Source organism: Anolis sagrei, chromosome 1 (assembly GCF_037176765.1).
Source record: "Anolis sagrei isolate rAnoSag1 chromosome 1, rAnoSag1.mat, whole genome shotgun sequence".
NCBI lineage: Eukaryota > Metazoa > Chordata > Lepidosauria > Squamata > Dactyloidae > Anolis > Anolis sagrei.
In genome coordinates, this window is record NC_090021.1 from 86,685,167 (window position 1) to 86,703,487 (window position 18,321).

The 18,321-nt window shown below is 38.8% G+C and overlaps 1 protein-coding gene across 3 annotated transcripts in view; it reads left to right on the forward strand.

Annotated features, from left to right (window-relative positions):
- Nucleotides 1-18,321, forward strand: part of TRDN (triadin) — a 124,721-nt gene that overhangs the window by 88,166 nt on the left and 18,234 nt on the right. For all 3 annotated transcript variants that reach the window (XM_067466862.1, XM_060775211.2, XM_067466868.1), the window contains 3 exons: nt 2,938-3,003; nt 8,196-8,267; nt 10,072-10,257. In XM_067466862.1, coding sequence (XP_067322963.1) covers nt 2,938-3,003; nt 8,196-8,267; nt 10,072-10,257 — 324 coding nt within the window. The remainder of the gene's footprint in view (nt 1-2,937; nt 3,004-8,195; nt 8,268-10,071; nt 10,258-18,321) is intronic.

The window sequence follows — 18,321 nt, forward strand, 5'->3', positions numbered from 1 at the left end:
ATGGCTTCCTTGATGTGGCTGGATCTACACTTCCATATAATCCAGTATCTGATCCCAGATTATCTGGTTTGAACTGGATTATATGAGTCTATACTGACATATAATCCAGTTCAAAGCAGATAATCTGGAATCAGAAACTGGATTATATGGCAGTGTAGAAGGGGCCTAAATTTATCCACCTATAATTTTTTCTTCCTCATTTCTTACTGCCTTCTAGTTTGCCAAGTATTACTTAGTTTTCTAGTCAGTTGTTTTGGCCGAAGTACAATAGCCTCAGTTTAGTCATCATGAAATCTATTGAGACTTTTGGCTTTATTTACTGTTGGTCTTTTTGGCAGTCAACAGTGATCACAAAATTCTCTTACAGCACCAAATATTAAATGTGCTGGCACAGCTGTGCCAGGAGATCAGATTCCTTTTCTTGCACTGTTAGTTTCTTTGAATTCATTTGGGCCATGCATTTTGCAATTGGGTAGCTTTCCCCAGGTTGCAGTCATAGGGCCAACAACCTATCAATCATCGTTAGAGCCTTTAGATCCGCCCCTTTCCCCAGGTTTGGAGGGAAAAGGGGACTTTTCATTCAGTCTCACAGTTTGGAGCCTTACAGCAGGACGTGTGGGCTTTTTCTGTCCCACCTGCAAAAAGCTTCACTTCTTACAGCTTTTGCTGGGGAAAAGGAAAACCTCTAAAGCTCTGCTGGTGAGTAAAGTTACAGTTCCACAGATTTTGCTGGGAAAAAGGAACACCTCTACAGCTTTGTTGGGGAGTAAAGTTACAGCCAGCTTTGCTGGAAAATAAAGGAATGGCTCCACGGCCTTCGTGGGGCAAATCTACAGGGCATCAGCTTGGCAGATCTACAGCAACCATTCCCTGGTAAGGGTCACTCGGGCTATCCATAACGCAGCTTGGAGCCGGGAGTTGGGGCCTCACACCAGCAGGGTAAAGAAAGATTGCCCAAGTAGGGGTCGGAAGGTTTCCCTATAGAAGATAGGAACAGTTTATCAACCAGTTGCCTGTCCCTTGTTGGCAGATCAAGAAATCTACTCATTTTTCAAGATTATAAAGCATTTAATTCATTTGTTTGAAGATTTAAGCCTTAATTAAGAACTTTGTTGAATCTAGTTTGAGCCTCTACAGAACTTTGTGTTAGGAAACCTATGGGACCCTTTAGCTAAGGCACCCCGGCGTCCCGTTGGGCATACAGAAAGCACGTTCTGTAAACAGACATTGTCATAGGCCCAGTGCGCGATAGGACATTAAATAAGTCATTTTTCTTCTATCAGCTTTCATTACTGTACAGCATTCACAACCATACATAGAAATAGTAAATACAATTGTATGGACAATCCCAACTTTAATAATCAACTATATATCTTTGCAGTTGAGGATATTACCTTATTCCTTCATAACTGCTTTTCCAAATCCAATTCTTCTTATGTATTGACTGTAATTTTTATTTTAATTAATAAGTGAGTCAAGACATAGGGCATCTTTTAGCATTTCACTGTCTTCATTATCTGCTTTAAAGTTATTTAAATTATTGTTGGTAATTATTTTCATTTTCTTTTGTCTGTAAGCTTGCCTTTGCACTTTCTTCCTTGAGTTTCTTCCTTGAGTAATTTTTCTAGGGTTCTGTCATTTTCTGCTAGTAGTATAGTGCCATGTGCATATTTGAAATTGCTGATGTTCCTTCCTCCAATTTATATCTTCTTCTTCCAAGTCTAATTTAGCTTTACATAAACATTCAATATACAACTTAAACAGATAACATAATTAAATCCAGCCCTGCTTAACCCCCTTGCCAACTGGAAACCATATTTTTTCTTCATCCTGTACCTTGACAGTGGCATTTAATCCTGAGTAGAGGTTCTCCATCAGGAAATCAAATGTTGTGGTTTACCAATTTCTTTAATGATCTACAAAATCAAATCAAAATATAGATTTTCATGGTCTACACAATATAATATAAAGAATATCATTTTTGAAAGAGAAAAAAAACAGGGACCTGAAAAGGGAAGGAAAAATGGGGTGCCAGTGGCATTCTTATGACAGATTAAGGATGTAGTTGACTATACAGGTTTATCATGACTAGTGGTTATTATGGATGCATAGATATTATCTTATCTAAGGTTTTTCATCGGAGACCTCTTATAAAGGAAAATAAGCATCTTCTCCCTGTTTCTCTCCACCGTTGCTATGGAGCCCATCATATGACATGTGGCTACTTCCGACGAGACTCTGTGCTGGCAGCATTGCAGCAGTAGAGCCCATAGGAGTTGTGTGTACACCTGATTCCTCATAGAAAAAAAACAAGAGGAGTGGAAGAGGAAGCAGGAGAAAGTGGGGAAACATAGTGGGAAGGGATACAACGGACCTTGACAGTAGGGAACACAACGTGATAGTTCCCTCCACTGCCTGCTTCCTCACAATTTCCCCCACTGTCTCCTGCTTTACAAATGGCCATCTGATAAGGTCCTAGGTGTCCCAGATTTCATATATGCTGAAAGATAATATCTCACACATGTTGGAAATTGATATCTGAATGAGTAAAACATTGAAACTAAAGACTAAAACGTACATAGGGTACATTTTTGCAGAAAGCCATAGATAATCTGCAATATGAAATAACCAAGCTTCTTCAATTTAATTTTGTTTTTGCTACCAGTTTTGCTCCAAGGAGCTCAAAGTAACATATAAAATTTCTTGATGTTCTTGATGTTCACAACAAAGCTGAAAGATGAGCTTTCAGTTTGCTCCTCTTCAGTCTCATCAAACACACTAATCACTAAATTATATTAGTATGTTAATTGTTATTCTGTGGCTCTTGATGTTTCCCAAGCCAACCCAGTGTCCAATCAATATCATTCCTGCCTGCCTGCCTGCCCTCCTCAATACTCTTTCCTAGATAGTTACCATGTCATTCGTTTTTCTTTCTAGTGCCTCTCAAAGAGAAACCTACAAAGGAAGAAAAATCTCAAAAGAAAGTGCCTCCTTCTCCAAAAGGTAACTTCAACTTTGGAATTAATCCACAAACAACCTTATTCTCTAGGATTGGTAACACCCAGTGTGTTAGTTCTCATACCAGGCCATACAGAATCCTTAATGTTTTTTTTTTCTAATAATGTTACTCATTATAATTCTCATATATCACTGAATGACAAAATTAGTGACTATAAAAAGACAGCAGCAACAAAAACAATACATGCTTGTAGTGCATGCAAACAAAGGCCCCTTCTATACTGTCATAAAATCCAGATTATCAAAGCACAAAATCTTACATTATCTGCTTTGAACTGGATTATCTAAGTCTAAACTGCTAGATAATCCAGTTCAAAGCAGATAACCTGGGTTTTATATGGCAGTGCAGAAGGGGCCTATGCCACCTTATTACAACTGTCATTGTAACTGGTTAATAATGATAGCTCTGAAGAGAGTATATGTGCATTAGAATGTTCAAAAAGTAAATTAGTAAATTAGTAAATTAGACTTTAGCCTTGCAGTTATACTGATGCAGTACATGAAAGCTGGGCTTTGAAAAATGTTTGAGTGGTTATATCTTACTTCAGAGCTATTTTTATTAAAAAAATAATAAATTTCTGCTCAAACAATAACAAGAAAATTATAGACAGTCATTTGTGTGTCACCTCCTCTGATGGTGTTGCCTTTGCAATTTGCATACACACAGAGACAACCTAAAACCTTTTAGTATAGACATTAACAGAGGTAGTCCACATTAGAAAATAGTTTTAGATCCAGTTTCATGTGATAGAATGAAAAACAAATAAATCTGGTTCACATGACACAGTTCACCTGGATGTCATCCTTCATAAAGATTGCTGAAATTGTTAAAACAACTATAAAGTATAAAGAAAGGACATATTGGTAACAGGAATTATACAAGAACACAACTGTGCTTCACTCATCCACGTCAGTGAGATTTGCTCAGCTCTCAAGAATGGTTTTTGATCTGTGTTAACCAGTGTGTGAAATACATTGAGTCACCTTCGGCTGATATGGGCGGGTTACAAATGTTGTAAATAAATTGTAAATAAATAAATAAATAAATAAATAGTTGTCATTTTAGATTTTTTGTATTAGACACTATAATGAATTAATCCAGATTGAATACTTTAGCTTTTCAATGTTGTTTTTGGATGGAGAGCGACTGCCATTCATTACATACATAAAACAGTCTTCTGTAATGAAATATCCAGTGGCAACTTATGTCAGGAAACTCGTGCTATATGTTTTCATAGCTAGTGTCCATTTTAAGTCAAATGCCGATTTGAATCGCACAACTATAAAGATTTGTCTGCAGTATATGGACCGTTTTCAACAATAAATTAATATACTAGAGAATACAATTTGTTGACAGCTTCTTCTAAGCAAGCTCAAAGCACTGCAAAAGTATATGGCATTTTATAGTAAGCCCTTTGACTATTGTATAAGAGGTGATTGTTCTGTTTTCTTCAAAATCCATTCCATGGATATATTTGTAATAAAGCCGTATATCAGTTTTCGATTTAGTGAGGATCAGGATATTTCTGAGGCTGTTTACCAACACATTGTGTGTGACTTTCGTGGTATCTAAAAATAGATGTTCAAGTTGTCCCTTTTTGTTTGCAACACCATTTCCATTTCTGTCTGTAATGTGTGTTTCTCTCACTGACAGTTTCACTTATATTTTACAGTTAGGCAAGGAGAGGTGCCCAGAAAAAATGTTCATATTTTATTATTATTACTTATTATTTGTATGGTAATGGGTTGTAAGAAGGAATCCTGTTATTCTTTTGATGCTGTTCTATTTTAACATATACTTTGAGGGGACATAAAGGAAGAAATATTCTATAGGTTTCTCATCAATTTCTTCACTGTAGCTTTTTAATGGTATTACAAATGGCTTAACTCTTCCCCTATATCATTTATTTATTTTGATGCTGATTAAATGCTATGATCCTACACACATTCTATCCTGAGTAAACATACATAGGATTGTACTCTGTGGCCTTTCTTTCACATTTTTCCGGCAGTCCAAGTGATGCACAAAACCTGACATTTTAATGAAAACATAACATAATGTAGTACAAATAATAAATAGTCAATAGTCAATAATATACTTAAAAGCAAATGCTGCCAACTGTAAAGGCATCTTCAACCTACTTTGAAACCAAGAGGTGAATTGTGTTGTTGAAGGCCTTAATGGCCAGAACTACTGGGTTGCTGTAAGTTTTGCAGGCTTTATGGCCATATTCCAGAAGTATGGCCATGTTCCAGAAGCCATCTAAGGAGAGAATTCATCAACACATTTCTAATGGCTTTTGAGTTTATGATGAGAACTATACTGTGTCCCTAGAAGCCCTAGTGTTAAACAGTCGGGTTTCAGACTGGGACATGGAACTGAGACAGCCATGGTCGACTTAGTGGATGATCTCCGCAGAGAGCTCGACAGGGGGAGTGTGTCCGTGTTGATTCTTCTGGACCTCTCAGCAGCCTTCGATACCATAGACCATGGTATCCTTCTGGGGTACCTCGCAGGGATGGGTCTTGGAGGTACTGTTCTGCAGTGGCTCCAGTCCTTCCTGGAGGGTCGTACCCAGAAGGTGTTGCTGGCGGACTCCTGCTCAGTCCCACAGCCATTCTCCTGTGGGGTCCCACAGGGCTCAGTATTGTCCCCCATGTTGTTTAACATCTACATGAAGCCACGGGGTGAGATCATCCAGAGTTTTGGAGTTTGATGCCATCTGTACGCAGATGACGTCCAACTCTATCACTAATTTGCACCAGATGCTAAGGAGGCTGTCCAAGTCCTGAACTGGTGCCTGGCTGCTGTGACGGTCTGGATGAGGGCAAGCAAATTGAAGTTGAATCCAGACAAGACAGAGGTCCTCCTGGTCAGTCACAAGGTCGAACAGGGTATAGGGTCGCAACCTGTGTTCGATAGGGTTACACTCCCCTTGAAGGCACAGGTTTGCAGCTTGGGAGTTCTCCTGGATTCATCACTGAGCCTGGAATCCCAGGTTGCAGCGGTGGCCAGGGGTGCATTTGCAAAATTAAAATTTATGCGCCAGCTGCGCCCATACCTTGGGAAGTCAGACTTGCCCATGGTGGTCCACGCTCTCATTACATCTAGGATAGACTACTGCAATGCACTCTATGTGGAGTTGCCTTTGAAGACTGCTCAGAAGCTTCAAATAGTCCAACGAGAGGCAGCCAGGTTAATAACTGGGACGGCATACAGGGAGCATACAACTCCCATGTTATGCCAGCTCCACTGGATGCCAGTTTGCTACCGGACACAATTCAAAGTGCTGGCTTTGGCCTATAAAGCCCTAAATGGCCCCAGCCCAAATTACCTGTCCGAATGCATCTCCCCCTATGAACCATCACAGAGATTAAGATCCTCCAGAGAGGCCCTGCTTTCCATGCTGCCATTGTCACAGGCGTGATTGGTGGGGATGAGAAACAGGGCCTTCTTGGTGATTGTTCCCCGGCTATGGAATTCCCTTCCTGGTGAGACCAGGTCAGCCCCATCCCTCCTGTCCTTTAGAAGGATGGTGAAATCTTGGCTGTGGGACCAAGCTTTTGGGACAGGGAAATAAAGCGGCAATAGGAAAAAGGGCCATGCCAAAATATTAGATTTGATGTGGATGACTAGGACGGTTTTAAATTGTGTGTTTTAATATTTTGATAAATGTTTTTTAACTTTTATGTATTATATGTGAATTTGGGTCCCAGCATTGAATGTTTACCATGTATACACTGTGCTCCGCCCTAAGTCCCCTTCAGGGTGAGAAGGGCAGAATATAAATGTTTTAAATAAATAAACAAACAAATAAATAAACTGTTTAACCTCATCATACAGGCTGATTTTCCTGTCATATGCCACTTCCTCACCCCTTTCACCATGGAGCCCATTACATGATACACAACTACTTCTGGCCAGGCTCCATGGTGAAAGGGGCAAGCAAGTGGCTTATGCTGTCACACCGGCAACACAAAAGGCTTTCCATGTTGCCTTTGCTACAATGGCGGAAGCTGGCGGTGGATACTCCCCCTCAGATGGGGCTGGTGGCAATATGGGGTGTGGGACACAGGTTCTCCACTTTCCCCACTGGGACCCCACACATTCACCATGATGCATGGCGAATCCCTCACTTAATGGGATAAGGTTAATGAACTTGTAATTCAAGATATGGAGAAAGTGTTTACATTTCATGTTGGCTGTAATTGTATTGATTGACTACATTGTGTATTGTGGGCTTTAGTTCCACAATTGCATGTGTGATGCAAGAAAAACCAATCAAAACTGTACATGTAGTTGAAAGCTGTCGAGAAATATTTTCTATGCAATGCTATCTAATCTTGCTACGTGGAAGTATGATAAGGGAATGTTTGTGTGGTTGCTTAAGGCATTAAAGATAATAATAAGCATCTCATTGTAATGCCTTAAGCAATCACACAAATATTTATACCCTGCTTTTTCTCCCTTAAAAAAACTCAAAGCAGCTTAGGGGATAACTATAATATTAAAAAAGCCTTGAAGATGTATTAGTTTGGCATTTCAAAGGAAATTAAGGCTCCATCTACACTGCCATATAATGTTTCCTAATGCAGTTTAACTGCATTAAACTGCATTGTATGGCAGTGTAGACTCATATAATGCAGTTAAACTGTCTTATGAAACTATATTACATGGCAGTGCAGATAGGGCCCTAAATATCACAAGACTTACAGAAATGTAACATATATAAAATTGCAACATAACATGTTGCAATTCCCTCCTAACTTGCTCATCACTTTTGACATTATGAAAAAGCTTTTCTTTTTTGGTAACAAGTTACTTCATTTATTACTACAACTATTAGAAGAGGTAAGAATATAGCTAATCTATTCTTTCTAATGTGTTTCAGAAATGTTGATACTTATTTCTAAGTACTGTGAGTGTGGTATTCCTATGTAAGTTTTGTACATTTTGTAAGTTCTGTCAATTCTGTTCATTGTGTAAAGGTGGTATACAAATACAGTAAAATAAATAAATAAATTTAATCTTACATGAGACTAACATCTATAAAAATTAAAAAATGAAATTAACATTCTGCATGGAGCTCCCACTTTATGTCAATTAACTTTTCTTTTACATTCAAAATGCATTTTTACAGCAACTTTAGTAGTAAAGTTCTTTTAAAATATTTCAGTAGCAGAGAAGGTGAAAGAGAAGGTGAAAACTGAACAGCAAGAAAAAACTGAAAAAAAAGTTGCTCCAAAAGGTATTAAATTTTTTTATTCATTAAGAATTGATTAAATAATTATAAAAGTAGCTACAGGAATTACTGTTCTTGCTAATCAGTATGATTTCCATGGAGCAAGAAGTGCTGTGAGTTAACAATAATCAAAAGGTCAGTCATCTCAAGAGCAAAATTCTCTTCCAATATATTTTTATTGTTACTTGACTTTGATTTGACGTGGCCCTATGAAATCAAAGAACTTCAAGAGCCCTGTTTTTCAGCTGTCCTGCTCAGATCCTACAAATGTATTTCTCTTTGAGAAATACTTGTAATTTGTGTAAATTCTTATTCAAAAAGACAAGGTCTTTACATTGCAAATCAAGTACTATGTTTTCTGCTACAAAACGTGATGCGTGGGAACCAAAACATCATAGAATCATAGAATCAAAGAGTTGGAAGAGACCTCATGGGCCATCCAGTCCAACCCCCTGCCAAGAAGCAGGAATATTGCATTCAAATCACCCCTGACAAATGGCCATCCAGCCTCTGCTTAAAAGCTTCCAAAGAAGGAGCCTCCACCACACTCCGGGGCAGAGAGTTCCACTGCTGAACGGCTCTCACAGTCAGGAAGTTCTTCCTAATGTTCAGATGGAATCTCCTCTCTTGTAGTTTGAAGCCATTGTTCCACGTCCTAGTCTCCAAGGAAGCAGAAAACAAGCTTGCTCCCTCCTCCCTGTGGCTTCCTCTCATATATTTATACATGGCTATCATATCTCCTCTCAGCCTTCTCTTCTTCAGGCTAAACATGCCCAGCTCCCCAAGCCGCTCCTCATAGGGCTTGTTCTCCAGACCCTTGATCATTTGAGTCGCCCTCCTCTGGACACGTTCCAGCTTGTCAATATCTCTCTTGAATTGTGGTGCCCAGAATTGGACACAATATTCCAGATGTGGTCTAACCAAAGCAGAATAGAGGGGTAGCATTACTTCCCTAGATCTAGACACTATGCTCCTATTGATGCAGGCCAAAATCCCATTGGCTTTTTTTGCCGCCACATCACATTGTTGGCTCATGTTTAACTTGTTGTCCACGAGGACTCCAAGATCTTTTTCACATGTACTGCTCTCGAGCCAGGCGTCACCCATTCTGTATTTTTGCATTTCATTTTTTCTGCCAAAGTGGAGTATCTTGCATTTGTCACTGTTGAACTTCATTTTGTTAGTTTTGGCCCATCTCTCTAATCTGTCAAGATCGTTTTGAATCCTGCTCCTGTCCTCTGGACTATTGGCTATCCCTCCCAATTTGGTGTCGTTTTGTCATCATATGCAGAAACGTAGTAGTTGCCACATTTTTCTTCCTTCTTTCTTGAAGGAAGAAAAGGGGGCAATAGACCAGTTGGCATCTGGCAAGACATTGAAGGCACTAGATACAGTCTGACTATGATGGCATCCTTAGGAATCCCTTGTTCCAGATGTATTGCCACAAAGTTTAAACACTCTTATTTGAAGCCAGGGTGTAGTGGTTTGATGGTTGGATTATTCTTGACTCTTACTCAGCCAAGGTAACCCAGTGAGTGACCTTTGGCAAGTCTTGGTCTTGGATGAAGGCAATGATGGACCTGCTCTTAATAAATGATGCCAAAAATATGGGATAGTTTGCCATGTTGTGGTGTTGCCTTGAAGGCCTTTGAAAACAATAATTTGAATGGATTAGGAAACCATTGTTATTAATGACTGTTCAATATTTACAGTTATGTCAATTGCACTAAAACTAAATGCCTTTTAGTGTCATGTGGCAAAGTATAAATAAAAGATATTAAACTTTATGATTTTTTAAAAAAATTAACAGACAAGAAGAGCATCAAAGTTGAAGAAAAGGCTAAAAAGGATGTGAAAGAAAGAAAACCAGAAACCAAGGCACCTGAAAGTGTGAAACATAAGGAAACCAAAATAAAGGAAGCTGCACCCGAGAAAGCTAAAGCCAAAGCAAAAGAAGAAGTGTCTTTGCAGCTTGCAGAAAAGTCGGATACAAAAGGTAAAAAAAACTACCAGAAGCCAACAGCCAAGGAGCTTTGATGTGCAGGGAAAAGAAAGCCAGACAAAGAAGCTAAAGGCCATCCAGACCACACCCTCCCTTCTTCCCCTAAAGAATTAAACTCAGATGGGAATAAAAGCAATGCTAAGGGATATATATGCCAGTTTGATTATTGCACGTTAAAATGAAAATGAAGCAAAATTGCCTGGAAATATTGGTGGAATGCTTTTCTGGCTAATATTTTTTTTTATTTTGCAATTCAAAGCTTTCTTTAATAAACAAATTCCATTACAAAGGATTTTTCAGTAATGAGAAGGATAAGGTGAAAGGCATCAGTTTAGCATCATTTGAGAGAAGGATCAGTGACTGTCAGCCTATCGATGGCATACTCCACAATTTTAAGTCTATCAGTCTACATCACTAGTGAAGAAAAAACATTAGTCCCTGTCCTTTTTGTTGGGGCTTCAAGGGCCCTGCAGCATGACAAATGGATGGCAATTTCAAATAACCTCAAAAATGTAGGAGTGTGTTTTGCTCAATTCCTCCTTTGGCTGTTTATTGATCAGGATTGGTCTTTTCTCAAATATAAGGAAACTGGAAATCGACTTTCATTTTTCTCCTGTTTGTAAAAACTTGATTTAATGGAACTCTGCAGGGTCCAAAAGCATGGGGAAATACCCCCCCCCCCCCAATCCCCAGAGGTCTGGCCAATGGCCTGGTGGGGGCAATAGAACAATGTGGTCTCCTTACAGCTGGCCACCCCCATCCTCATGCCTGTCTGCACAGGAAAAGCATCGCCCAAACAGAACAGAAGCATGCTGGCTCCAGTGGAGTCAGCACAACAAGGGAAGCTTCTATGTTTGGAGAGAAGTGTCCAAGGATGCTTCCAACCCAGTTGGGGGCAGGGTCTCTGCCAATATTGTGTGATGGCTGGTGTTGGGCTTTGTCCCCAAAGAAGGCTTGAAGCGTCCTAGGAAGCTTGTTTTGGTAAGTGTGATGAGGTCTATAGCCTGCATTATCTGAGTGGGTAGCAGACTGGGATCCTCTATCTGGTTTCTTTTTAAACCAAATCAGCTCCTAAGTGTACACACAATATGCAAATATATCAGCTTTGAACCATTTTAAATGCTACAGCTGCATCCCAGGCAAGCCTGTAGCCAAGGTGTGGAAGGGGGGTTGGGTTAGGCATTTACCCCCCCCCCCCCAATTTCAGGTAACAAAAGAAACTGGTTTACTCATGAATTTTAACTGGTTAACCAAATCCCTATGCTAAGTCTATGAGAAGCAAAAATTAAGAGTGCCTTCAGAACTGCAAGCACTATCTCAACCAAATTATGCCAATTTACTCGCACTGTCATTACCAATCTTTCCACCAAGTTACATAGCAATAACTGATATAGTGGAAACAACCAAGTTGGCCCACCCACAACTGGCCAGTTATGCCTAAGGCGCAGGGGGAAATTTGAAGGCCCTAATAAAGGAGACCAGAATTGGTGGGGGTGGTTGACAGGGGCAGAGCTACAGACTATTTAAGACTGTTCCACACAACCCCCACGGACCTCTTTGCTTCAGAGTGAAGTAGGAGGCAGGTTCCTGATGGGGAATTAGGCTTTTCCCTCCTTGCTCCCTCCCCTATCCTTTTCCAGAGGATAATAAGGTTTCAATTGTTATGCCTAGGCCCCAGGGATTCACCCTGCAATTTTGGCAGTTTCTGCCCTTAGCATTTATTGGAGGAGATTTTCTAGCAGAGCATAAGGGCTGGAGGTTTGGGTGGCTGCAATGAGTAGAGTTCTCTCCTGAGGTGCCTCAAGGAAGGCTTTCTTTTGTTTCAGGCCTCTTGTTAAGCTTTAAATATTGCATTATATTGAGAGGCATCCATCTTGTTCTAGGCCTTGTGTTTAGCTTTATAGCCTTTGCCAGTATATTAGGAAACCTTCATTTGGAGGTCTCCATTTTGTTCAGACCTCATGTCAGACTTCATGCCTTTGGGCTATTGTTGCCTCAGGCTGGGGCCATTCTGGAGGAGGTCTTCCCCTGTATGTGAGAGGCCCTTCAAGTTCTGCTTGGTCATGCTCATGACCTAACAAACTTGAACACATCAGATCTGATCTGTTCTGGAAGCTGTATAGTCATATTCTCTTGGCCTCAGAGCAAGGCACAGACACAGTTATGGAAGTATAAATCTGTTGCACATGACTATAATCTTTACTGTCTCTCTGCAGCTTACCCTCCTCCATATTTTTGAAGTATACATGAACATATGCTAGATCATAGTTAGAAGTATAGGTCCTGAATTTACAAAGAGAAAGATTATTGAGACTGCAGTTCACTAAATGCTTTGTGATCATGTTGGCTGGAAGTTTTTGGAAGCTGTTATTTAAAAAAAGTAACTTGGGATTACCATAGAATAGAATGAGTCCTACTGAAATCCCTGCATCTGTGGGAACTCTCCCTAACCTCTGATGGGTCCCATTAATCATGAATAGCAATGTAGCACCTGTTATCTCTAGACTTTTGATCAAATTAACCCTGAGTGAAACAGACTTGCCTGCCTGCCTGCTCTTTTTCCTTCCTTCCTTCCTTCCTTCCTTCCTTCCTTCCTTCCTTCCTTCCTTCCTTCTAAATATTTATATTCCAACTTTATTCAGAGGACTTCTATCCATATGTTGATGTAGAAAGTCAACATATATTCACTAAACCAAATCAAAACCAAAAGCACATCAACTCTTCCCATACTTGTCATTTATATGAGTATTGGAAGGTCAATTCATCAAAATAAAACTGCATATCTCTCTAAAATACATAAAGAACAATGCATATTAATTTTATATGTAAATGTACAACATGCAGAGACGGACTTCCATAGTACACATCTGTTTCTGTAACTGTTTTTCGTGGCAGTTGTTTTTAAGTGCACATAATTTATTTGAAAAAGTAATATTATCAATATAATGAATAGGCTTTCCATAGATATCAAAGAACCTTGGATGGAAATAAAGTTAATGGCCTTTCCCCTTTTCAGATTAATATTACAGAGAGACATTCATACAACATTTGTTGGATAGAATGAAACCAGGTCTTTTAAGTGAGATTGATACAAAAGCCATGCTTAAATCAAATTGGATCTGAAACTGGAGATAGCTCAGAGAAACAGACTTGACCTATATTATCTGGAGATTGGATACATTTACACTGTAGAATTATAACTGTTTGACACTACTTTAACTACCACTGCGCATTGTTATGTAATCAAGGTTTTTAGCTCTCTCTACCAAAGCACGCCGATACCTCATTAAGTTTCAACTCCCATTAATAGGCTATGCCTATTAAAGGGGTGTCAAACTGCATGAATTCAACAGTGTAGATGCACTTTAAGGGCCCTTACACACAGCAATATAACTCACAGCAATATAATGCACAATATCAGCTTTGAACTGGATTATCTGAGTCCACACTGCCATATAATCCATTTCAATGTGGTTTTCATACAGTTGTTTGGAAGGGGCCAATCTACATTAAGTATAGCAACATGGTTTTTACATGTGCACACACACTATTGCTTTTATTAAGTTAAATTTGACATGAATTAGAAGTCAGGCATGTATTTCTTCTGTTACCAGAATTTATCATGTAGTTCATTATGTACTGTCTCCAAACATTTAATTTTCAAAGGTCTGCTCAACTTATAAAATATATAAGTGGATCACAATATACTTAGTTTGCTACAGGCTATGTTTTTGGTAAACATTTGATATTATTAATTGCTGAGGTTTTTTTTTAACTTTTAATCTTTCTTTGTTGCACACCTGTGTTGGGTTAACTAGGAAAAGTATATAAAACCCATTGTTAACCCAACACAGGTGTGCATCAAAGAAAGATTAAAAATTTAAAAAGAAACTTGGCAATTAATAATATCAACTGTTTACCAAAAACATAGCCTTTAGCAAACCAAGTATTAAAGGTAATGCCTGACCAGTGAAATTTTAATGGCCCCAGTATCCTAACCATGCAAAGGTAGTGTAATCACTTGTCTCCTAAATAAAGACCTGTATGAATAGCTAAATGAATATTTAACTGTTTCCTTTAACCAAACAATGGAAGTGATCTTTCAGTACAAAAAAGCTGAAATACAAATTCTACCCCAAGGGAATCTAAGCGCAAACTAAAACTATGATGAAATGAAGAGTTGCAAACTTGTCACCGATTTCTGCTGGAAAAATTAGTTAGATCAATGGCAGGAGCCCCAAGATAGTTCATGAAGTACCTCAGACAATTCCTTTAAAGTTCAGACTAAAGCTCAGCCCAATGTCATTGACCTATTGATGTGAGAGCTACCAGTCACCACTACTTTAATTCCCTACCTGGGCATAAGTGATTCTTGAACTATATCAGACTTACCTCTGAATAAACATTACTAAGATTGCAGTGTGTGGTTCCTTTTCATGTTTCCATTTTATACACGTGGAAACACAATCATTTCTGCATAAACATGCTAGAATTTCTCTACTATATATATGGAATATTGATATGGCCAAGCAGATTGTTAATAAACATCTCTTTTCAAAGTGTGATCATCAAGATATTGTGATATTATTCATATTTCCGTGATTTACTTAGCACCTCTTTCTGCATTTGAGCATGCATTGGGTTATATGAAACCATATATGAAATATCAGAAACTGCCTCAAAATATCACTGTCCAATTCATAGTCTGAGCAAATGCCAGGAAATACTTGCATGAAGCTATTTTCAATTCTTTTCTAGATTTGAACTAGTTTTCAGCAACATAAACAACCTGAAAATGCAGTCATTGTTTGAGAACAACCTCTTGAATATTGTACAAAAATTCTGAGTGCTATGTTGCACCTCTATTATTTACACATCAAATACATTTGTAAATTATGTACCAGTACATATTTAAGAATTTTATAACATACTATGTGTTAACTGCTGAGCAATTTTACCATACTGTGGTAAATAAGTATTATAAATGAATAGATACAAAATATAGTATAGAATAAATATGTGGTATTCAACTTTAGTTTTATTTTCTACTTAGAAGTTAGTGGTGAGGTCTTAGTCTAGCATGGCACTATTATGACCAAGTACCCCATTTGCCAAATCCCTTCTTACATTTTCATCCTCACCTACAACGCAAGTTGGATATTAGCACATTTGGGGAGGGAGGGTATCTGTAGGGGGCATGTTTAAATCATCCATATTTGTACACAATTATTTTGACCTAAAACAACTTCCATCACAATTGAATGTGGGTAAAAGAGAAAATGGGTCTTTGCTGCACACTTTATATCCATTTATATCCACACTTTATATCCTCTTTATTTATTTATAGTAAACAAATGTACACCATTTATTGAAGTTTCTTTCTTTCTTAGAACAGGAGTAAGGCCAACTTCGAGCTTGTTAGAGCTACTTTATTTTTATTAGAAACTCCAAATTCAGTAACTGAAGCTAGAAATGGAAAGAATGCTCCAAAATATTTTTACACATTGTTTGAAAAACAGGTTTCTTGAGTGTCAGGAACTGGTGAGATAAACCCTTTACGGCTCAGGCCCAGCGTACCTGTCTGAGCATATCTCCTTCTACGTCCCACCTCGGAGTTTAAGATCTTCCGGGGAGGCCCTGCTCTCGGCCCCACCTTTATCACAAGTGAGACTGGTGGGGACGAGGGACAGGGCCTTCTCGGTGGTGGCCCCTCGCCTGTGGAATGAGCTCCCCGGGGAAATTAGGTCATCAACATCCCTCCTCTCCTTCAGGAGGAAGTTAAAAACCTGGATTTGGGACCAGGCCTTCGGGTAAGCTGGCAGATGGACAAAAGACAATGACAACCAGAGTAGGAAAGGACAATGACAATGCTGGATGGATTATGGATTTATAAATCGGCGAACATTGACCACAAAATGATTTTATTGCTGTTATTGTATTGATTTGATTGTTTTAACTAGTAATAACTGTTGATGTTAAATTGTAAATTGTATATTGTATTTTGTGAATTGTTGGGCATCGAATTGTGCCTTTTGTAAGCCGCCCTGAGTCCCCCCTAGGGGGTTGAGAAGGGTAGGGTAGAAGCACTCCAAATAAATAAATAAATAAATAATCCTAGATGGTGAGAATCTTGACATTTGAGACCACACTGTAGAACTAATATAGTTTGACATCACTTTACGTACTCTGGCTCAATGCTAACAAATATTGAGTGTTGAAGTTTTACAAAGCCTTTAGCCTTCTTTGCCAAAGAGTACAGGTGCCTCACCACCCTCACCAAATGACAACTCCCAGGATCATAGCATTGAGCCAGGACAGTTAAAATTTGACACCAACTGAATTCATTCTACAGTGTATAAGCATGCACCTAATTCTGTGTAGAAAACAGCATTTTCTATGTCCAAAACACATTTGACATAGAGAAAGAACAATATCATGTGTCCAAAGTTGTGAATTATCTCCAGAAACTATGTATTCTCCAATGACTTTCTTGCAAGAAGGTGAAGAGTGGTAAAATGAGTATTTCCTGTAACACCTTTACAAAACTTTACACACCAAAAGATGTAATATACATTTATAATTAAAATTATATATTGAATGTCAATACTGAAAATGCATATAATATAGTCCACCTGAAATTGTTTGCCTCTGTCAGTTTCTGCAAAGAAGGAGGTGAATTGAATAAATATATTTTAATGATCCAATTATCTTCTAGTAGATATACCAACTGATTCCCTCTCTGTCCCAGTTTAGGATTAGATATTGTCTGTTGGAAAATTTAATCCAAAGTTTTTGCATTCATGGATTCAACCATCCATGGCTTGGAAAAATTCTGTCCCCTCCAAAAAAATTATAAAAGAAGGAATGGTCCAATATGTTTCTCAGGGCAGACTGAATTTCTGCTAGATGTTCCTTTGCAGATATCATTGCCATACTTGTTTTCTTCACTGGCCAGTTATGTATAACCACTTGCCCTCCAGCTGAGTATCTCTTTCTATGTTAGGGGGTTTTTTTTCAACATTTTAGGGAGCTTATTAAATTCTTCTCCTCTGCCCACTACCATTTCTCTGAGTCTGCATTGGCCTGCTGAGAGAGTAGGGCATCAGCTCCCAGTATCCAGTCTCTTCTTTACAGAGGACCTTATACTTTGATGCTATGTTGGATGTTATATTATTGTTGTGTGTCTCTTGGTTAAAAGGGGGAGGATGTCTGAGTGGCCATGCTGGTATTCATCTGTTTCTTGGAATTTTGTGTCAGAAGGAGTAAGACCGAGATTGATTTGGTGAGATTAGGGCATAGTTTGTTTTTGCCATCTTGAGTATGTCTCTTGGCATTCAAGTTCCAGCTCTCCATTATGTCATTTAATTGCTTGACCATTGGTTCTGCAGATAATTTGGATACTTTTGATTTATAGTCAGCCTGACAATCTTCTAATCCAAAACTGAGGGAGATTTCCTGGAGGTGCTGCAGCCAGAATCCCAAGCTCTACCAGTCCAACCAATGCTCCAATAGTAGCTTTTAGGCTGGGAACTTCCCTTTGCAGTAAATCCACTATCTGAAATATTTTTTCTGATGTTTGCTCTACTAGGAAACATTGATCTTGCATGAAGTCATGCAATGTAGGTTCAACATTCTCTTTTGCTGCTGGGTGAAGTCTGCCAGACCTCTCTTTAAGAGTGTTTATAATGTCTTTGTATGAAGAAGATTATCTTTTCAATGATGGTAAAGGAATCACTTCCATCAGACCTGGGTCAATGGACCAATTAGCAGCACCTTTGTTAAGGGAGAATAGAGAGATAGACTCTGCTTCATTGCCACCATCTCTTGCCTCTGTTGTTACACAAACAATCTTTATGGTACTTGCTCTGTCTAATGTGGTGAGATCTATAAACTCTTGATTCAACTGGTGCTCACTTGCTTCTGGTTCTTACTCAACATCTGTTGGGTCATAGTATTCTAAAAATGACTTTTGAACAAGTGTAAGCAAAATATTCAGAGCAGAGGCTTTGGGTATTTGGGCCTATGTGAGACCGCTCTAAGGCATTGAAAGCTTAACTA